General features: G+C 60.6%; 1 protein-coding gene across 3 annotated transcripts in view; it reads left to right on the top strand.

The window, feature by feature from the left end:
- The first annotated feature begins 372 nt into the window (after positions 1 to 372).
- Positions 373 to 19523, top strand: part of ZBTB46 (zinc finger and BTB domain containing 46) — a 39007-nt gene continuing 19856 nt past the window's right edge. The window contains exons 1-2 of one of the 3 annotated variants that reach the window (XM_036425899.2): positions 373 to 590; positions 15489 to 16434. In XM_036425899.2, the coding sequence (XP_036281792.1) occupies positions 15522 to 16434 (913 nt within the window). In that variant the 5' untranslated portion in view covers positions 373 to 590; positions 15489 to 15521. Of the gene's footprint in view, positions 591 to 9245; positions 9426 to 14878; positions 14981 to 15488; positions 16435 to 19523 lie in introns of those variants that run through there. The other 2 variants (XM_036425901.2, XM_045577281.1) reach the window with 2 other exon arrangements.

The following is a 19523-nucleotide window of genomic DNA, read 5'->3' as shown; positions in this document are numbered from 1 at the left end:
TGCGTGCCCTCGCCGGCCCGTCTCCCGGCCGGGGGCGCGGCTGCCAGCGCTGCGGGCAGAGGCGCGGGTGCCCGGAGACCCCCGCAGCGCTCCCCCGCCCCGCCCGCCTGCCCGGGGAGGGGGCTACCCACAATGCCCAGCGAGCCCTGCCTGCGCTTCCGCTGTCCGGCCGCACCAGCGGGGACGGAGGAGGACCGACCCCGCCGCGCCCCTCCCGCCCCGCCGCGCCGCGCCGCGCGGGGGGTCGAGAGAGCGGCCGGGCGCGCGCCGGGCGGGCGGAGGCGGGGCGGGGCGGCGGCGAGGCCGGGCGCGGCGCGGACCAATCAGCGGCGCCGGGCGCGCGCCGGGGGCGGGGTCGGGGGCCGCGGGCGGGGCGCGCGCGGGCGGCGGGGGCCGCGGGGTTGGAGCGGGCGCGGGGGCGCGCGCTGTCCTGACGGACGGACTGACGGACACACGGACGGAGCAGCAGAGGCGAGCGCGCATCTCAGACCAGCCCGGACGCAGCGCTCGCCCGGCGGCGGCGGCGGCGATCCCCGGCTCCGGTCCGGCGGCCGCAGCGCTGCCCTCGCCCGCGCCCCATGGGGTCACAGGTAAGCGGCGCCGGCTCATTGTCCGCGCGGCCGGCCGGCGTGTCGCGGTGGGGCCGGGCGGGGGCCGGGCCGGGGCCGCTCGGAGCCGGGGCGCGTCACCGCCACCGGCCGCCCAGCGCCCGCCGCGCCCCACCCCGCGGGGGCGCCCTCCCGGCGGCGATCGGCGCGCTCCAGCTCCGGCTCCCGCGGCTCTGGTGGGACCCCGGCCGGGTCCCCGAGCTCAGGTGGCGTGGGGCGGGGCGGGCGGGGGCGGGGCGGGATCCCCGTGGGGCTGCCCGCCGAGGCGCTGGCAGTGGCGGGACTGCCCCGTGCCCCTCGCCCTGGGCGCCTCCTGCCGCCGCCGCCGCGGTGCCTCCCAGTCACCTCCAAAAGGGGAATTTTCCAGCTGGTAATTTCTGCTGCGTCAACGCCCGTCCCCAGAGACGTCCCGGGGCATCCTGGCGCCCCTCGCCCGCGCCGTCCCGCGCGCCCCCGCCCGCGCCTCCGAGCCGCACCCGGACCCGCCGCGCCGAGTTGCCAAGAGTCGGAGCTGCGGGAGGTGGGTGCGGTAGGTCCCCGCGCTCTGCCCGGCCTTGGGGGTCATTGTCTCCCCCTGAAGCGGGCACCCGCCTCGTCTCCATTTTACTTGCCGGCTGAATCTGGGCTCAGGGGCCTGGGGCCGGGGGCCGGAGGAGCTGGAGGGGGCGAGGCGCGCAGAGTGGCGAGGGGTTCGCGGAGCCCACGGGGCTAGCCCAGGGATGGGGTCCGCGGCGCGGCGTCTTTGTTTCTTTGTAAATAGACATGTCAGTCTCACCGGGTGGCAGGAGTCAGTATCTGACAACTCAGTCCCGACGTCAAACGGGGCTTTTCCACGCCAGGCAGAGGGCTCTGGCTAGTTGGGGTGCCCTCAGCCCCGCCAGCAAATTAGTTACGTGTTCGTTTAAAGGACCTCGCACAATACGGCTTGACCAAAGCCAGCACCCTGGGTAGAAACCAAATGGGGCAAAGAACAGGTATTTTCTGAGACTGAGGAAATATAAACAAAAGAAAGTTTGAGATTGTCAGCGAATCCCCTCGGCTTTTCCTGCCACAATCGCAGGATGCGGGTGGGACGCGGGGCCAGGTTGTCACAGCATTGTTTAAAGAAATGTTAATGAGCGCCCGCCAGCCCAGACACCTGTGCACCGAGGCGGCGCGCTCACATCGCATTCCTTGTAGAATCGCTCATATTGGATCTTTTAAAAAGGTAACTTCCCGTTAGGGTAGCTGACTTGTGGGTTCTCTGCTGCTGGCCCGCCTGCTGCCTGCGTGAGGCAATGTTTCCACTCTGAGAAGGGAAAGTAGTTTTTTCAGCCGAAGGAGATGTATGGAGGTTTCCTTTTCACGCGAATAATGAAGTAAACAATAGTACTTGGCCAACGTGGGACCCTTCCCTCGGGCATGTTTTCTGATAGCTTCAGATGGTGTCACCTGACACTTTGGGATGCGTTATTCCAGAAAGGTCTAGCAAATGACAGCGTATTGAAGCAGAAGTTACTGCAGATTGAAGGAGGAACTTAAACACTGTGCCCCCTTAAAAGCAGCAGTCATTTCCACCTCCATTCCTGAAGAGGAGAGGGAGCTGTCAGGATGAGATTCCCCGGGGGAGTGGTCACAGCCCCAGACCCAGCCTTCTCGCCCAGCCGGCCTCCGCCTCCCGGACACGCACACGCACACGCACACGCACACGCACACGCACACGCGCCTCGGGCCGCAGCTGGGTGAGCGCTGTGTCCGGTTGGGATGCTGTGCCCGCTGTGCGCGGACCGGCCACAGCCCCTCTCGGTGCTGGGCACTGGCGGCCGTGCCCTGGCCCAGCTCCTCGCCCACGGGAGCACAGAGAGGGGAGGCAGACGGGCTTCATCGCTGGGTGGGGTACTGTTTACAAACGTGCAGCTGAATTAGAGTTTAACAGGGTGAACCTCCCACATTGTCCTTTGGTGGAGTTTTTCAAATTAAGGGAAATTGGGCCACTCTGTCCCTGCGGCCCATGTTTCTGGGACAGCTGGAGGCTCTCAAGCTTTGTTCTCCACCAGAGGCCTGGGACCCGCCGCCAGGAGCTGAGCAGACCCACTTAGTGCGTGGGGCTCAGGAAGTTCCTCGAGGCCGGAGCTGGCGCCCGTGCCTCCCTCTGCAGGGGCTTTGTGCTCAGGTGCCCTCTTGGCTGCTGTCTAGGTGCCAGGAGAGTTCTAGAAACCACTGTCCTCTTGTCCCCACACTCTGTCTGTGGCTTATGTTCCTGCCCAACCCGTGTGATCAGGAAAACGCAGGCTTTTTCTTCTCTCTGACTTAAGAGTGTCCCCCTGAAGCGGCTGAGGGGTGGGAGATGGCCACGACTTCCTGTGAATGGGCTTCTGTGGCCACACGTTCGCTCCGGTGGCCTGTCTGCCCAGATGGGCCCACGAGGACAATCTCTGCTGAGGCCATGGCTCCTTCACGTCTCCGACACATGGCTGTCCTCCTCATCCTGGCCCTCACGTCCTCGGCTCTCGCTGCGGCTTTGCTGTGGTCGGTGTGGTTAGGGTCTGGGGCTGTGACGTCAGCGACAGTCCCCCCCCTTTCCTGCGATTCCAGCTTCAACGCTCTGTGCCCATGTGCTGCCTGTGCTCTCTCGTTACAGTGACAGTACAGGCCTGTGCTGTGTTTATTCCACAGAAGAATAAAAAGGCTGACGCTCAAACTTGACCCCGGCATATGATTTATGTAACCGTTTCTGCTCAGTGTCTGTCAGCCCTGCTATTTGGCTCTCATATAGGTTTAAACATTACTAAGTGTGTGCTTTTAAATCCCCACCCGAGGGTATTTTTTATTGATTGATTTTTTATTTTTTTTTGAGAGAGAAGAAGTGGGGGAGAGAAACATAGATGTAAGAGAAAACATCAGTGAGTCGTCTCCTGTACGCACCCTGACCAGGGATTGAACCCGCAGCCCAGATGTGTACCCTGACCAGAAATTGAACGCAGAACCGTTCAGTGTACAGGACCACATTCCAACAACCGAGTCACCCGTGATGTTTAGAAACATTTAGTGCCCTGGCTGGATGACTCGGTTTGGGGATTTAAAAAATTACTAACCTAGATATTTTAGAGTAGAAAGTTGAGAAACAATGTTGGTGTATTTTTCAACAGCATTTATAGAGGTTTTGCATTTTGACAGATGTGTTTTCTGAATCCGATCAGACACATTCCCAGGATTTCTTATTCATGACAGTCCTTCGGCCTTACCCAGGACCTGCATGGCCCAGCCTCAGACCAGGCGGGGGCTGGGGCTGCCGTGACCCGGTGCGCATGAGAATGGGCCCAAGAGTTCACCGGGCGGACAAGGGGCTGTCAGAGCCCACCCGCCAGCGCCAGCCCCACACCCAGCCTTGGAGCAGCCGGGCTGATGCTGCCCGGAGCAGGGCTGTGGGAGCAGGACCGGCCGGGCAGCTGTCCGGGCTGGCCGGCCGTGGGGTCAGTGGCCTCCAAAGCGGTCAGTGTGCACAGCCCACGCTCATGCTCGGCCTCGGAGGAGCGGTCTTTCCTGGTTCAGGGCCGCCCGTCCGCCCCTCTGCTCCCTCAGCGGGAGCTGCTGTGCCGGCCCCTCTCCCACTCCGCTGGCCGTCTCCCTCTCGCTTCCCTTTCAGCAGGTGGCGTCTCTGTCGCCTCGGTTACCAGACCTGAAGGGACCCACATATGTGTGGGAATGATTGCTTTTTAAAGTGTCCTTATTTAGCCGAAACCAGTGTGGCTCAGTAGATAGAGCGTCGCCTGCGGACTGAAAGGTCCCAAGTTCGATTCCGGTCAAGGGCATGTACCTTGGTTGTGGGCACATCCCCGGTGGAGGGGGGCTCGATGGAGGTAGCTGGTCGATGTTTCTCTCTCATCCGTGTCCTGGGCCCAGCTCTGGCCACACCCGCTCTGACTGCATGGACTGGGCAGCGTGCTCGGTGCCTCCTCGGCGTCCTCCCGCTGCCATCGCACACAGGGCGCCCCGCGGGGCCTCAGGCTGACCAGGGACAGGTGCTGCCCTCCGAGCGCCCTGCCTGGGCGGGCATCTCACGATTCCTCTCCATCAGCACTCTCCTCACTTTTCTAAGATGGGAGGAGTGAGAATTCACTGCTGAGTAGCGGGTAGAGGTGGTGGTTTTCCGTACAAACCTTCTGAGATCAGAGAAAGTCACAGACGTAAGTTCTTGCCAGGCCTCATTGAGAGACGGTGCCCCATGGCGAGCACCGTCCGTCCAGGAGGTTCCCAGGCTGGACGTCTGGGCAGCGTCCCGCAGGCGCCCTCTCCCTGACCTGGAGGGCTGTTGCTGGTGTGTGTGTGTGTGTGTGTGTGTGTGTGTGTGTGTAGCATCTGATTTCCGAAGGGCAGCTCAGGGAGTCGGAGCCCTTGTCAGACCAAAGCTGAGGCTCTTGTTTGAGCAGAGCTCCTGGGAGAGACCCTCCAGGCACAGCGTGAGTGGCACCTGCCGGTGACTGCGGTCACTTCTGCTTTCATTTCTGGTCGTCCCCGGGCGACTGCGGAAACAGCAGCTGTGTGCACTGCGAGGGCGTGGCTGTGCCCGTGGCTGTGCTGGGGCCGGAGCGTGCCCTGTGAAGACTTTTCTCTCTTCAGCCTCAGAGTGTGTGGAGAACTTTCAGAGACCATCCGCAGACATCCTGTCCACTGTGCACCTGTGACAGCCCCTCAGGCCGCTGGTGGGGACGCGTGGGAGCCGGGCCCTCTGACTTTGCCCTTCCCTGGGGCTCCCCTCCTGCAGGGCCAGGACCCAGGAGGCAGCCACAGGTGCTGTGCTGGCAGGAAGTCTGTGAGCCACGCACACACTGCCCCTCGGTGCCCCCGCCCCTGTTGGCGCTCCCGCTGGGAGCAAGGAAGGCGCTTGCGTTTCTCATGTCGATGCTGGCCTCCCTGCTGGGACGGGCCTCTTGGTGCCGTCCGGCCCGGGAGCCTTTGGAGGCCACGGGTCCGGGGCAGCTGTGGCTAGGACCGTGCTTTGGAGGGAAAGGGGATGTGAGCATAGATCCTGGGGAACAAGGTCCTGGGGACACGTAGTCTCCGCTGCGACTCCCGCCATATTTTCCTTACAGACTCAGCGTCCACGTAGGTGGCTGTCCTCCATGCTGGCGCTGTTTGCTGTGACACGTCACAGTCTTCTCGCCATTTCCGCCTGGCTGGGCCCATGGGTGCTGCTTCTTGTCCCATCACAAGCAGCAGCGCTGGGAACACCTTTGAACACAGCAGGTTCCCGGTCGTTTCCTCGGTGGAGTCTGTGACCACGTGGCCTGCCAGGCGCGCGAGGTCCCCAGTCGAGCGTCACCACCACCTAGAGTTTCTAGGACCTCACAGTTCAGAGGTTCCTGTGACTCTCAGCTCCAGTACATTTCACTGGCTTCCCTTTAGACCCAGACACTTTACCCCTTTAACACAAGGCATAGGATTCACTGTGATTTTCAAAGCACAAGAGACCCAGCCAAGACCTTCCCCGTGCCGGCAGCTCAGGGCTGCTTCCTGCCGGGCCTGGGAGGGCGGTGCAGGCCCTGGCTCACCCTGGGCTGCCCACAAGCACTGACTGGACCCCACGACCCCGTTTGGCAGCTCCTGCACAGCAGCGCCCTCAGACGGTGACCCCCAGGAGAGATCTGGGGGGCTCTGGGGCAGGTGGGCTTCCCTTCTGCCTGGCTGAGTAGCCGGCACCGTCCACGCCATTTCCCTCCGCGTGCCGTGCCCCTCACGGAAGGGCAGATGTGGAGGGCTGTGTGTGCCCGCCCCGGAGCCCCGAGGGCAGACAGGGAGGGCTGTGTGTGCCCGCCCCGGAGCCCCGAGGGCAGACAGGGAGGGCTGTGTGTGCCCGCCCCGGAGCCTGGCGCCCTCTGGTCGTCCCTGTGCCAGCCGCAGTGGGTCCACTTCTTCCCTGTGAGCCATGGCACTTCCTTTCTTAAAGCTCTTGGGAGCCCACCCGCTCGGAGGGCCTTTCCCCGGGAGCAGCTCTGTCTCCGTCACACGGCGGGCACGGGTGACTGGCCCTCTCCAGGTCACGGCTGCGACCCCACGCCTGGCCCTGGCCAGGGAGGAAGACCCGCCCTCCCCCAGGGCCTCTGCTGTGGGGCCTCTGCTGTGGGGCCTGGGGCGCCCTGCTGGGGCCCTCTTCTGGACGGGTCTGTCCCTCGTTGGCTCCTGTCCCCGCTCAGGCTCCTGCAGCCTGGCTTGTGCCCTGAGCTGGTGCTGCTCAGCCCTGGTCAGAGTTCCGTCGGCTGTGCGGTCAGTCAGTCGTGGGCCTGGCGTGTTGGCGATGTCGACGTGGACAGGAGCCGGGCGGCGGGCTGGGTGGTGCTGTGTGTGCGGGGGGGCCCCCCTCGGCCCCCCGCCTTGCCCTCCTTCACTCATTCTGGCGAGTGTGGACCTCTCAGAGGCCTTTGCTCTTTTCTGTGTTTTATTTATTTATTTACTTTAAATATATATTTTTATTGATTTCAGAGAGGAAGGGAGAGGAAGAAAGATAGAAATATCAATGACGAGAGAGAATCATTGACCGGCTACCTCCTGCACGCTACAGGGGATCGAGCCTTCAACACGGGCAAGTGCTTTGACCGGAAACCTAACGTGAACCTCCTGGTTCGTAGGTCGACCCTCAAAAAGGCCTTTGCTCTTGCAGAAATGATGGCAGCTCGGTCCGTTGGAACTCTGCTGGGCTCCAGCCTGGTGTGTGACTCAGTTTGAACCAAAATCTATGCTCCCCGGCATCAGGCTGCTGCGCACCAGCTCCTCTCCTCGTCTATGGCTTCTGTTGTTTTCAAGGGACACAACTTTTTGTTTTGTTAATCTTCACCCGAGAATACATTTTCCATTGCTTTTGAAAGAGTGGGAGAGATGGAGGGAGGAAGGGGAGAAAGAGAGAGAGACATCAATATGGGAGAGACACATCGATCAACTTCCTCCTGCACTCCCCCTACTGGGGATGTGCCCTCAACCAAGGTACATGCCCTTGACCGGAATCGAACCTGGGACCCTTCAGTCCGCAGGCTGACGCTCTATCCTCTAAGCTAAACTGGTCAGGGCATCGATACCATTGCTTTTATTTCCTACTTAGATTCTTTTCTTGCTGGCACGGAGCATAAGGCACAGAGTGATTTTTATTTACAGAAGTGATTTTTCTGCCTTGTTAAACCTATTCTCTTTCTACAATAATAAAATGTTAAACTTTTTCTCAAGGTGATGTGACTTTTCCTAGAGCTTTTGTAACAAAGGCCCGCCATGAAAATGTATCTGTCACCATTCTGGAAGCCAGAAGTCGAAGCCAAGGTGGACAGGCCGATCCCCCGAGAGGGTCCTTCTTGCCTCTTCAGCTGCCCCGAGTCCTCAGCCCCTGGCACGTCACTGGCCGTGTCCCTCCCGCTTGCCCCGTCTGCACAGGGCTTCCTTCTGTGCGTGCCTCACCTCCGTGTCCTTCACAGGGACACCAGTCCTATTGGGTTATGACCCTTTTTCCAAATAAGGTCACATTCACAGGTACTGGGGTTGGACTTCAATAGGGCTTTTTTGGGTCACGATTCAGCCCCTAGAGGTGCATGACTGTACTGCTGCCCTGACTGCTGTGAGCGTGGCAACCAGAGCATCAGACCCATGCGTGGGGCCGAGTGCTGAGCTGTCACCTCCGCTGAGTGGCCATGGGCCCACAGCCTCACCGCCAGGGACTGCCTGTCTCTTCCCACTTCTACAGCATGTAGACATTTTAGAAGTATTTCTTGAGTTGAACATGTAGGGTTTCAGTCTCGAAGGTTTAATGCAAAAAAGAAAAGAAAAGAAAAAAAAAAGGTCCTATAGTTTTGTAGACTCCATGAGCTGGGGTGGCCTTGAGCCGTGGGCCTGCCTCAGGGGAGGAGCCTCCAGGCCCACCGCCTGCGTTCACCGGATGTGCCCAAGACCTGCCTGTTGGAGGAACACAGCTCCTCTGCCGAAGCCTTGTGCCCCCGAGATGAGCTGACGGGAGTGTCACTGCCTGTTAAGATGAGCATGGTCTGCTTTGACTGTTTTGGGTCCATGGTTATACCAGTGGCCGGCAAACTCATTAGTCAACAGAGCCAAATATCAACAGTACAACGATTGAAATTTCTTTTGAGAGCCAAAAACCGACTTTTGTGCATGGGCCACAAAGTTTCAATCGCACCGAATGCGGTATTTTGTGGAAGAGCCACACTCAAGGGGCCAAAGAGCCGCATGTGGCTCACGTACCGAGGTTTGCCGACCATTGGGTTAGAGGGTCCCGGGTTAGACTTCCGGTCGAGGGCTTGTACCTCAGTTGCAAGTGCCCCCCTCGTAGGGGCACGCTCGGAGGCTATCCGTCCACATGTCTCTCTCACGTCATGTGGGTATTTCTTACCCTCCTCTCTTCCCCTTCCATTCTCTCTAAAACACATGTGTCAAACACAAGGCCCGCGGGCCAAATCCGTCCCGCCAGGCCTTGCAATGTGGCCCGCACCGCGCTGTCATCACTGCACTCCGCTGCGTTTCCATCACAATGACAGTTTATGACTGTTCAGTAAACCATTCGGCCTGCGATTTAGGCTGGATTTTAGATTTTGGCCCCTTCTCTGATTGAGTTCGACACCCCTACTCTAAAAGCAATGGAAAAACACCTTGGATGAGGACTTACAACAAAAGAGCAAGCACAGTTTAAGGACAAGAGGTCCAGACCCGCCCCAGCATGGCTGGAGGTGCCTGGGTACACGCATTGAGGTGACATCTTCCCCTTTCTCTCTCCCACCCAGACCAACTTCCCCCAGCGGAAGCAGAGGAATGGGAAGTTCCCGGAGCTGCCTGTGACTCCGCTCCCAGGTGAATGCCCAGGGCCTCCCGCCCGGGCCACGCCCAGGCGCCAGAGCTGAGTGGGGATGCCAAGGACCAGGTGGTGGCTGTGCTCGAGGCTTCTCTCCCCTCAAAGCACTGGCCTCTGGGTTCTCCGTCTTGGTACCTGGTATCAGCCGCCCTAAGGGCTGGCAGGATTCTCAGCCAGCAGGCCTGAGCCGGATGCAGGGTCTCTTGTTGGCCACTTGTCCATCCTGAGACACAGGCTCGTTCGTTGTCTCAAGGCTCTGTGGGGACTGGCTCAGCCAGGTGGTTCTTCCGCCCAGACTCACAGCAGTGCAGCATGGACGCTGCTCCTTAAGGCCCTGACAGGACTGCCTCTGACCCTCAGAGTGTGGTCCGTCTCTGAATGCTTCCTGTGGGTACCTCCCTCGAGGAAGCTGCCCCAGCCCAGCCCCTCCTCAGTGGCCCCCACAGCACTTTACTGACCTGAGATCACCCTACTCTGGTCTAGCCCTGGGGGAGTGGGGGCTGCCTGTCTGCGCAGGTGGGTGCTGTCCTCACAGTGACCCAGGCTACTGTGCACACCTGGGCTGGCATGTAAAAGGGTTGGGCTAATGTGTGATTCAAATACAATTACCATTTGGCTCTGCCAAGGCGTACAGTCGCATGACGTGAGCTGGGCAGGGAGGGAACACCCCATGGTGTTTGGAGGAGGGTTGGCCCTGGGTGGTTGGGGTGGGGGTGCTGGAGAGAGGAAGTAACATGTGAGCAGGCGGGGAAGGTGCTCCGGGCTGATGGGAGTCAAGGAACTGAAAGAGGCCAGAGCAGCAGGGAGGGAGGAGCGGAGGCCGAGCATGGGGCTGGGCCTGCAGAGCCCCTGACCAAAGGGCCGACAGTGGGCAGGTGGCAGCCACACGTGTGTGTTTGAGAAGGTCGCCCGGCTGCGGCTGGGAGATGTCACGTTCAGCGTCCAACAGCCTCCGTTTGTTCTCATGAACGTCCAGGTGCCTGGCCTCTGGGAGTGATTCTGCTCACATTTTGGATTGTTTCTCTCCAGTGAGGAGCTCATTTAAAAACTTATGTTTTAAAATGTTTTTATTGATTTTTATTTTTTAACTTATTTAAAAAATACATATTTTATTGATTTTTAGAGAGAGAGGAAGGAAGAGGGAGAGAGAGAGAAACATCGTTTAGAGAGAAACACTCTTCAGCTGCCTCCTGCATGGCCTCTAGTGGGGATGGAGCCTGGGTGTGCGCTCTGACTGGGAACGGAACGCAGGACCATCTGATGCGTGGGTGACACTCAGCCAACTGAACCACACTGGCCAGGCTCACTTTTAAATTTCAAAATGTAACCATGCGTCATAATACTGTGTCTATAAGTTTGGTTTATAAAGTGGGTTTTCAACACATGGTGAACCACCTGAACACACAGCGAGGGAACGGAGTGCCCAGAGGCGGGAGCCAGGGGTCGGGCTGCCTCGTGCTGCCGGACATGGGAGCCCAGGAGCGGATTCTCCCCTCACAGCCGCACCCTGGCCTCTGGGGCTCCTCTGGAGGGAGGTGTGGTGAGCGTCCTGGGTTTTCCTAACTGAGGACCACACACTGTGTCCTGGGCAACAGAGCATTATCCCCTCGCGCCCTCAGGGCCCTCGGGAGGAGGCTGAGCAGGACCCTTCCGGGTTCTGCGGTTTCTGGGGGTTCCTTGCCTCAGAGCAGCATCTGTGCTCACAGGTGCTCTCTATGTGCCTACGTCCAAACTCGCCTTTTTTTTTCTCTTAAATATATTTTATTGATCTTTTACAGAGAGGAAGGGAGAGAGACAGAGCCAGAAACGTCGATGAAAGAGAAACATCGACCAGCTGCCTCTTGCACACCCCCCACTGGGGATGTGCCTGCAACCAATGTACATGCCCTTGACCGGAATCGAACCCGGGACCTTTCAGTCTGACGCTCTACCACTGAGCCAAACCGGCTTCGGCCAAACTCCCCTTCTTATAAGGACATGGGCCACATGGGGATCGGGGCCCTCAGGGGCCTCATCTTCACCAATTATATCTGCCATGACCCTCTTTCCAGGTGAGGTCACCTTCTGAGCTCTGGGAGTTAGGACTTCAAAAAATGAATTTTGGGGGGACAACACTCACCCACAACAAATGTCAGTAAATTTAAGTACAGGTTTGTAGTTGAGCAAGAACAATCTATTTTCACAAAAATAGATTTCTGGTTAACTTTATTAAGGAGTAATTTACATACAAATACTGCTGTCGCTTAGTGCGAGCGAAGCATTTGCACACCCTGTGAAAACACCGGCCAAAGCCCAGAGCCCTCTGCCCGGCCCAGCCAGCCTGGCCCCGCCGACTCCTGGCTCCTTCCCTGTCGACTAGGCTGTGTTTTCTAGAGTTTCATAGAAATGCGCTCATGCCCTGTCCCTTCTGTCTGGCTTCTTTTCTGCAGCGTCATTATTTTGAGGTCCGCCCAGGTGTGTGGAGGGATGGTCAGACAAGCTCGGGAGCGGGAGGGGGGCAAGGTGCCCGGTCTGCTGGGACGCACCTGCCTGTTCACCTGCTGGCACGTTTGGGTGGATTCCTGGTGGGACTGCGATGATAAAGCCGCTGTGCACGTTTCTGTGTAAGTCCTCCCGTGGGTCTGTGTTCCCGCGTCCCCTGGGTAGGTTCCTGTGTTGGTGTTGTCGAGTCCTAGGGTATTTGCTCAACTTTGAAGACACTGGCAAGCTGTCTTCCAAAACGACTGCCCACCTTCCGTTCCCAGGGTGCGGTGCGGGTCCCAGCGCTCCCCCTCCTCCAGACGTTGGCATGGCCCCTCCTCCAAATCCCCCAGAAGGCCGCGAGGCGGAGACCTCCCCCGCCGGCCAACCGCACGTCTTGTCAGTGACTGTCTGTCCAACCCGTGTCCCGTTTAAAACTGGCCGATGTAGTGGCAAAGACCGTCTAGTGGAATTGGGCTCAGACGTCCCTCCTCAGGAGGCTGAGGGACCACACAGTTTGATTCTAGCACTACAGTTATCTTGTTCCCACTTTAAACAACCTGTGTGTCAGATCACACTGCAAGGAAAATGTTAAGTTTAAGTTAAGCCTCGCTGAAAAGCAGAGGTGAAAAGTCAGAGGTGAGAGGTGAGAGAAGTGTGGTGATGTTTGAGAGGGACGTTCACGTCTTATGAGCTGTTCCAAATTCTCAAGTGTGACCCCTCCCCGGAGCAGGGTGCCAGCGGGTCCCGGGCCCTGCACCGACTGGTGCTCGTCCGGGTGGACAGGGACAAGACCGCTAAATTGCATCCACTGTTTCACATTTTTATTACAAGCTGCCTTCCTGGCAGAGCTCCTTGGGGACGAAAGGAAAAATTACCCTGCCCTGCTCCCAGGGCACACAGTGCAGCTGGCCAACCCATCCAGGCAGTCTTCACGCCCCACGCCCTGTGCATTCTGCAAGAGGGCGGCTTCCTGGCCTCCATCAGGGAAGCACTCATCCTTGGAATGGCACTGGGAGCACGGGGCACGTTGCCTGCCCAGACAGGACTCCCCGGGAGCCCCTGCATTGCCCACAGCCCGGGGGGTCATGTCCGTCGTCACCATGTCCCTGGCTGTCCATGGCAGGGCCACTCCCAGCCCCCAGGCCCATTCTGGCTAACTCGATTCTGGAGGTTTGGTCTAGAACATGGATTCAAGTTTGTTTGGTATCAAAGAGGTTGTTTCAAGGGGTGCCACATGTGCCCCTTTGATGCATAAGTGCCCTCTGCTCCAGGCGGCAGCACAGGTGATCAGGTTATCTGTCCTTAGGCGTGTCCCACAGGTTGTTTCCATGAGCTGATGTGTGTTCTGTGAACAGATGAGTGTTCCTTGGACATTTGTGTGTCCTGCGGCCAGGTGTGTCTTCCATGGTCACGCATGTGTTCCATTGGCTCGGTGTTTATTCCATGGCCATGTGTGTGTTCCATTGGCTCGGTGTGTGTTCCAAGGCCACATGTGTTCCATGGCCACGTGTGTTCCATGGCCACGTGTGTGTTCCATTGGCTCGGTGTGTGTTCTATTGGCTTGGTGTGTGTTCCATGGCCAGGTGTGTGTTCCATGGCCACGTGTGTTCCACAGCCATGTGTGTGTTCCATGGCCACGTGTGTGTTCCATTGGCTCGGTGTGTGTTCTATTGGCTTGGTGTGTGTTCCATGGCCAGGTGTGTGTTCCATGGCCACGTGTGTTCCACAGCCATGTGTGTGTTCCATGGCCACGTGTGTGTTAGATGCACTCCGCCAGACAGGGCAGGTGCTCTGCTGCTCTTGCCCTCACACCATGAGCTTGCTGTGGTCTCCGGGTGCCCGCACTTTTGGTCGGGTGCCCTCACTGTTGGTGGGTATATGACAGGACTGGCTTGGCTGTCCAGGGTGCTTCCATTTTTAGGATCACAGTAGCCAAACTGACTGGGCAGCTGGCCATCAGGCAGCCATGTTTCTTCTTTGGCCAGGTGGGCTGGACCCCACAGACATTTCCTGACGCTAAAAGATTTTCAAATGAAACACATGTAGCTGCCGCCCTAAGCTTCCGGAGATGGAGGTTGTCCCGGATTCCCACAGCTGACCAATCTACTGAGATGACTGTTATCTTAGATTACTTTCAGTTCCGTGTCCCCGTCCTTTTCCCCTAACGAAAATGATATCATCTTCTCCCGACAAGTGTCTGGGAAGCGCTGGTTTAAGCTTTCCTGACTAAGGGATGCCACACTTCAGAACTGGCCATGCCGCCCGTTGTGAGTTGTTGCTCTTCTGTACAACGCGCTGAGCTTCCTCTCCCCTCCCGCCACCTTCCTGGCTCCTGGGGCTCTGGTTCACTGGCCAGTAGAGATCCATTCAGGTGGGAAGGCAGGTAATGAGCAGGCGCTTTCTCTTCGCACACGGTGCCTGGGTTCTCCCCTGCGTGGCCAGGAATCAGTCGGATGTCTCTAGTGAAGGTGAGGGTGCGTGGAGCAGGCGGATCTAGTCCAGCATGGCTGGAGTTCTCCGAGGGGGCACAGGGATGGGGGCACACAGGGCGATGCGGGGGGAGGCAGAGGCGGGTGGAGATGTCCACAGCCAAGGAGGCCAAGGGGTCAGCCACTGGCAGGTGCGCCGTCCCTCAGCCTTCAGTGGGGGGACCTTGCTGACCCTCCGTCTGGGATTCAGGCCTCCAGACGCTGCTAGAACAGAATTCTGTTTAAGCTGCCTGGTCTGTGGCACTTGGTCCCAGAGAAACCAAGGTAGGCGGTGAAGAGAGAGGACAAGGTACATGGCTGGGAGACGCAGGCGGAATGCACAGGGAGGGGCGCAGCATGGAGATGGATAAGGCACTACAGCTGCCTGAGGCCCCCGGGGTGCCGCCCTCTGCCGGGGTCCTCGAGGGACCAGAGCTGGTCCAGGACCTCCGACTGGGAGCTGATGGCGCCGGGGGAGGGCAGACCTCTGGCAATCGGGCGAAGGCTGTGGCAGCTCAAGGGCTTTCTGTAGGAAGTCTTCCCTTTTGTGTTTTGCTTTTAGGATGTTCCTTCAGAGGCGAGGGACGAGGACACAGGTGACTTACCCTAGATATTCCGTTTGGGTAAGAGTCCCGCTTCACTCTTGGTGGACATTGTCCTTGTTTGGGCAACATTTGCTTTGTGTTCTGAGAGTTTGCTGTACGCGTAGGATTCTGTCCAAAAACCGTGTCCATGCTGAGGGCCTGAACCAGAGCCTCCCTTCCCTGCCCCACCCTCGCCGGGCCCGCTGGGTCTGCTCGGGCCGGCGGCAGGCTCGCTGCCGTCCTCCGCCTCCCTCCGCCGTCCTCCGCCGTCCTCCGCCTTCGTCCTCCGCCTTCGACCGCTTTCCTCCGCCTTCCTCCGCCTCCCTCCGCCGTCCTCCGCCGTCCTCCGCCTCCCTCCGCCTCCCTCCGCCTCCCTCCGCCGTCCTCCGCCTCCCTCCGCCGTCCTCCGCCTTCCTCCGCCTCCCTCAGCCTCCCTCCGCCGTCCTCCGCCTTCGTCCTCCGCCTATCTCCGCTTTCCTCCGCCGTCCTCCGCCGTCCTTCCGCAGCACCGGCCTCGGAGTGGTAACTGCCCTTCTTGTCCCCACAGAGTGTGTAGGAGAGGCGGCGCCGAGGCTTCCCGATGAACAACCGGAAGGAAGATATGGAAATCGCGTCCCACTACCGGCACCTGCTGCGCGAGCTGGACGAGCAGAGGCAGCACGGCGTCCTGTGTGACGCGTGCGTCGTGGTCGAGGGCAAGGTGTTCAAGGCCCACAAGAACGTGCTGCTCGGCAGCAGCCGCTATTTCAAGACGCTGTACTGCCAGGTGCAGAAGGCGTCCGAGCCGGCCACGGTCACGCACCTGGACATCGTCACCGCCCAGGGCTTCCAGGCCATCATCGACTTCATGTACTCCGCCCACCTGGCCCTCACCAGCCGGAACGTCATCGAGGTCATGTCCGCGGCCAGCTTCCTGCAGATGACGGACATCGTGCAGGCGTGCCACGACTTCATCAAGGCCGCGCTGGACATCAGCATCAAGCCGGACGCCTCGGACGAGCTCTCGGAGTTCGAGATGGCCGCCCCGCCCGGCAGCAGCGCCGACGCGCTCCTCTCCGCCGTGATGGCCGGAAGGAGCATCTCCCCGTGGCTGGCTCGGCGCCCCAGTCCCACCAATTCTTCCGGAGACTCGGCCATCGCCAGCTGTCACGAGGGAGGAAGCAGCTACGGCAAAGAGGACCAGGAGTCCAAGGCCAACAGCGCCGACGACCTGTCCTCGCAGGCGCTGTGGCCCGGCGACGCGGGCTGCGGGCCTCTGCGCGTCAAGGAGGAGCAGAGCTCGCCCTCGCACTGCGGAGGGGGCGAGCCGCAGAACCCTTTCTCTGAGCAGGCCGCAGGGGATGGCTGGCAGCCCACGGGCCGAAGGAAGAATCGGAAAAACAAAGAGACCGTCCGGCACATCACGCAGCAGGTGGAGGACGAGAGCCAGGCCGGGTCCCCGGTGCCAGCCTTCTCGCAGACGTCCGGGCAGCCCTTCAGCGGCCGGGACTCCGGTAAGCCTTCCCTTGTTCCCGGGGCCCGGATGTGGGGTGGGCCATGGCTGCCTGCTCCGCAGACAAGGGACACATCCCCAGACTCTCGCAGCCGCTGTGCGGGCCAGTCTTCACGCTGGCCGATGCTGTGTATCTGTTTCCCAGATGAGTGACCAGCAGTTACATTCCCTGAATGTCAGGTGCTCTTCCTGATGGTAACTCTGGTCATGCCTCCTTCTCAGGGGCACCTGGAGGAACGAGCACCCTGGGACTCGAGGGCGGTGGTTAGGTTAGGGGAGCCCTCTCCAGGAAGAGGTTAGAAATCAACCGAGCGAGTGGACAGAGATGGGCAGAAGGCAGCAAACTGTGGGGTGATAAGTCCTGGAAAATCACAAATGGCGTGTGCTGGTGGAGGCCCCGCCCCTGCCCGAGGGCTTCGGGGACCCTGGGGAGACCTGTTTCGCTCTCCTCAGGGGGAAGACTGCCCTCTGGCCCCGGGCACTGAAGCTCTCATCGCATCGCTGTCGTGAAAATGCGAACCACAAAGGACACCTTTGTAACCATTCTAAGTGTAAGGTTCACTGGCATTAAATACAGCCACATTGTTGTGCACCCATCGCTCTTTCCCAAACTTTCTCTCTATCTCCAAATTGCAACTCTGTATTCACTAAACAGTGGTGTCCAGGATGCACTGTAGCTTGACAGATTCCTCCTCAGCCTCACGGCCACTGTACCTGCTGGGTGCTGGGCTGACCAGGGTCTCGGCCTGGCTGGGTGACTCCACGTGGGGTGTCCTGGGATGTCAGCCAGTAGCAACCTGTTCCTGGTTGTGACAATCCAGGCACTGCAAAGTCCTGATAGGCAGCCCGAGCCTGCTGGCGCTGAGCCAGACTCAGTGAGAAGGAGGCGGTGTCTGAGCCGATGGACACGCCACCTGTCCCCCTGCTAGCGGTCGGTAAAGACTGGGACGGGACGGCGGGCCGGTCTGCTCCACACTTGGTGTCGCCATCCGCCAGCTCTGATAGGACATGAGCAGCAGCCCGCGGCGCCTGGCAGGGATGAGGCCGTGCGAGGGCCGCCTGTGCTGAGCTCCCGGAGGCCTGGGACGGGAGAGCCGTCTGTGCCGGAGACAGCGGCCTGCTGAGCTGTGGGCTTGAGGTTTGAAATGCGGTTATCAAGCAGAAGGTGTTTTTAGAATCCAACAAGTGATTTTGACTGTGTACTCTTGTTAATGTCTTCAATCCCTTGGGTTACCAAGGCAACCATGAGCTGCTCCTCCTGGATTGTACCGAGTTGCTAAGCCAGCACGGAGGCTGTGGGCTGGCGTGGGGCCTGGGCGGGAAGCATGTGCTCCGCAGTGAGCACCCTTTGTTTTCGTGAGAGGGCTCCCGAAGCTTGGAGGAGAGTTTCTCCCTCCGGCCCTCCAGAGAAAAGGCCTTCCCCAGAGGAACACGTCCTGTGGTTACTTACCTCCAGTGCTCGCTCAGGGGTCCATCCAGCGGCGGCAGCCCGCCCCGGCCCCTCTGTGCCCTCGGCATGCTGACTCTTGGGCCTATTACTGCTTCGAGTATTTGTTTCTGAGCTACAGGCCTAATGCATTCTAGCCTGGTGGCTTCCAGGGAAACATCCTGAGTCACGTGTGATGTGTGTGTAGGTCGTGGGAGTAGCATTGACACGTGTAGACACGTGTGATGTTTTGGGTCCAGAGGGACCTTATGCCAGACCTGTTGTCCCTCGTCTCCCCGTGTCCAGCCTCACCTGGCCTGGACCCCAGGAGGCAGGCTTGTACCCCTGGGCAGTAAGAGCCCAGGGCCTTGCGCCAGGCATCCCCACAGCCCGGGCAGGGTCTGGGCAGGCTGAGGCCGGGGTGTAGTGAAATAGATGTCCGCACTGAGCCGAGGCCGGGACGTCCTGGGCGCCTGGGGCTGCAGAGCAGCTGCTGTTGGGTGCCGGCTGCCACGCCCGCCACAGCCTCTCCGGCCCAGTCCGACCTCCCAGCCCTCCGGGTGGTCCGGGCTGAGGGGAGCTGGTCCGGGCTGAGGGGGGCTGGTGCGGGCTGAGGGGAGCTGGTCCGGGCTGAGGAGGGCTGGTCCGGGCTGAGGGGGGCTGGACCGGGCTGAGGGGAGCTGGTCCGGGCTGAGGGGAGCTGGTCCGGGCTGAGGGGGGGCTGAGGGGAGCTGGTCCGGGCTGAGGGGAGCTGGTCCAGGCTGAGGGGAGCTGGTCTGGGCTGAGGGGGGCTGGTCCGGGCTGAGGGGGGCTGGACCGGGCTGAGGGGGGCTGGTCCGGGCTGAGGGGGGCGGGGCCGGGCTGGGGGGGGCTGGACCGGGCTGAGGGGGGCTGGTCCGGGCTGAGGGGAGCTGGTCCAGGCTGAGGGGAGCTGGTCCGGGCTGAGGGGGGCTGGTCCGGGCTGAGGGGGGCTGGACCGGGCTGAGGGGGGCTGGTCCGGGCTGAGGGGGGCTGGACCTGGCTGAGGGGGGCTGGACCGGGCTGAGGGGGGCTGGTCCGGGCTGAGGGGGGCTGGTCCGGGCTGAGGGGAGCTGGTCCGGGCTGAGGGGGGCTGGTCCGGGCTGAGGGGGGGCTGGTCCGGGCTGAGGGGGGCTGGTCCGGGCTGAGGGGAGCTGGTCCGGGGTGAGGGGGGGCTGAGGGGAGCTGGTCCGGGCTGAGAGGAGCTGGTCTGGGCTGAGGGGGGCTGGTCCGGGCTGAGCGGGGCTGGTCCGGGCTGAGCGGGGCTGGTCCGGGCTGAGGGGGGCTGGTCCGGGCTGAGGGGGCTGGTCCGGGCTGAGGGGAGCTGGTCCGGGCTGAGGGGGGCTGGTCCTGGCTGAGGGGGGGCTGAGGGGAGCTGGTCCGGGCTGAGGGGGGCTGGTCCGGGCTGAGCCTGTGGCCTCTCCTCTTGTCCCTCCCGGAAGGTCTGGCCACAGCGCAGTCCTCCCGAGAAGCTGGCACCGCCGTGTGTGTTAACGGACGGGCCAGTGCTCAGCACCGCCGGCTGGTTTGGTGACCTCCGTGTGGAGAACCAGCTTGTTTAGGATGGCATTTGGGGGAAATGCATCTGAACGAAAAGTAACGTGCATGCTGCCAGCAGCCCATGGGGTGGGGCTGGCCCTGGCTCC

Source organism: Pipistrellus kuhlii, unplaced genomic scaffold, assembly GCF_014108245.1.
Source record: "Pipistrellus kuhlii isolate mPipKuh1 unplaced genomic scaffold, mPipKuh1.p scaffold_m20_p_87, whole genome shotgun sequence".
In the NCBI taxonomy this organism is placed as follows: domain Eukaryota; kingdom Metazoa; phylum Chordata; class Mammalia; order Chiroptera; family Vespertilionidae; genus Pipistrellus; species Pipistrellus kuhlii.
Note: the sequence above shows the minus strand (reverse complement) of the source record. Positions and strands in the feature narration are given on the sequence as shown.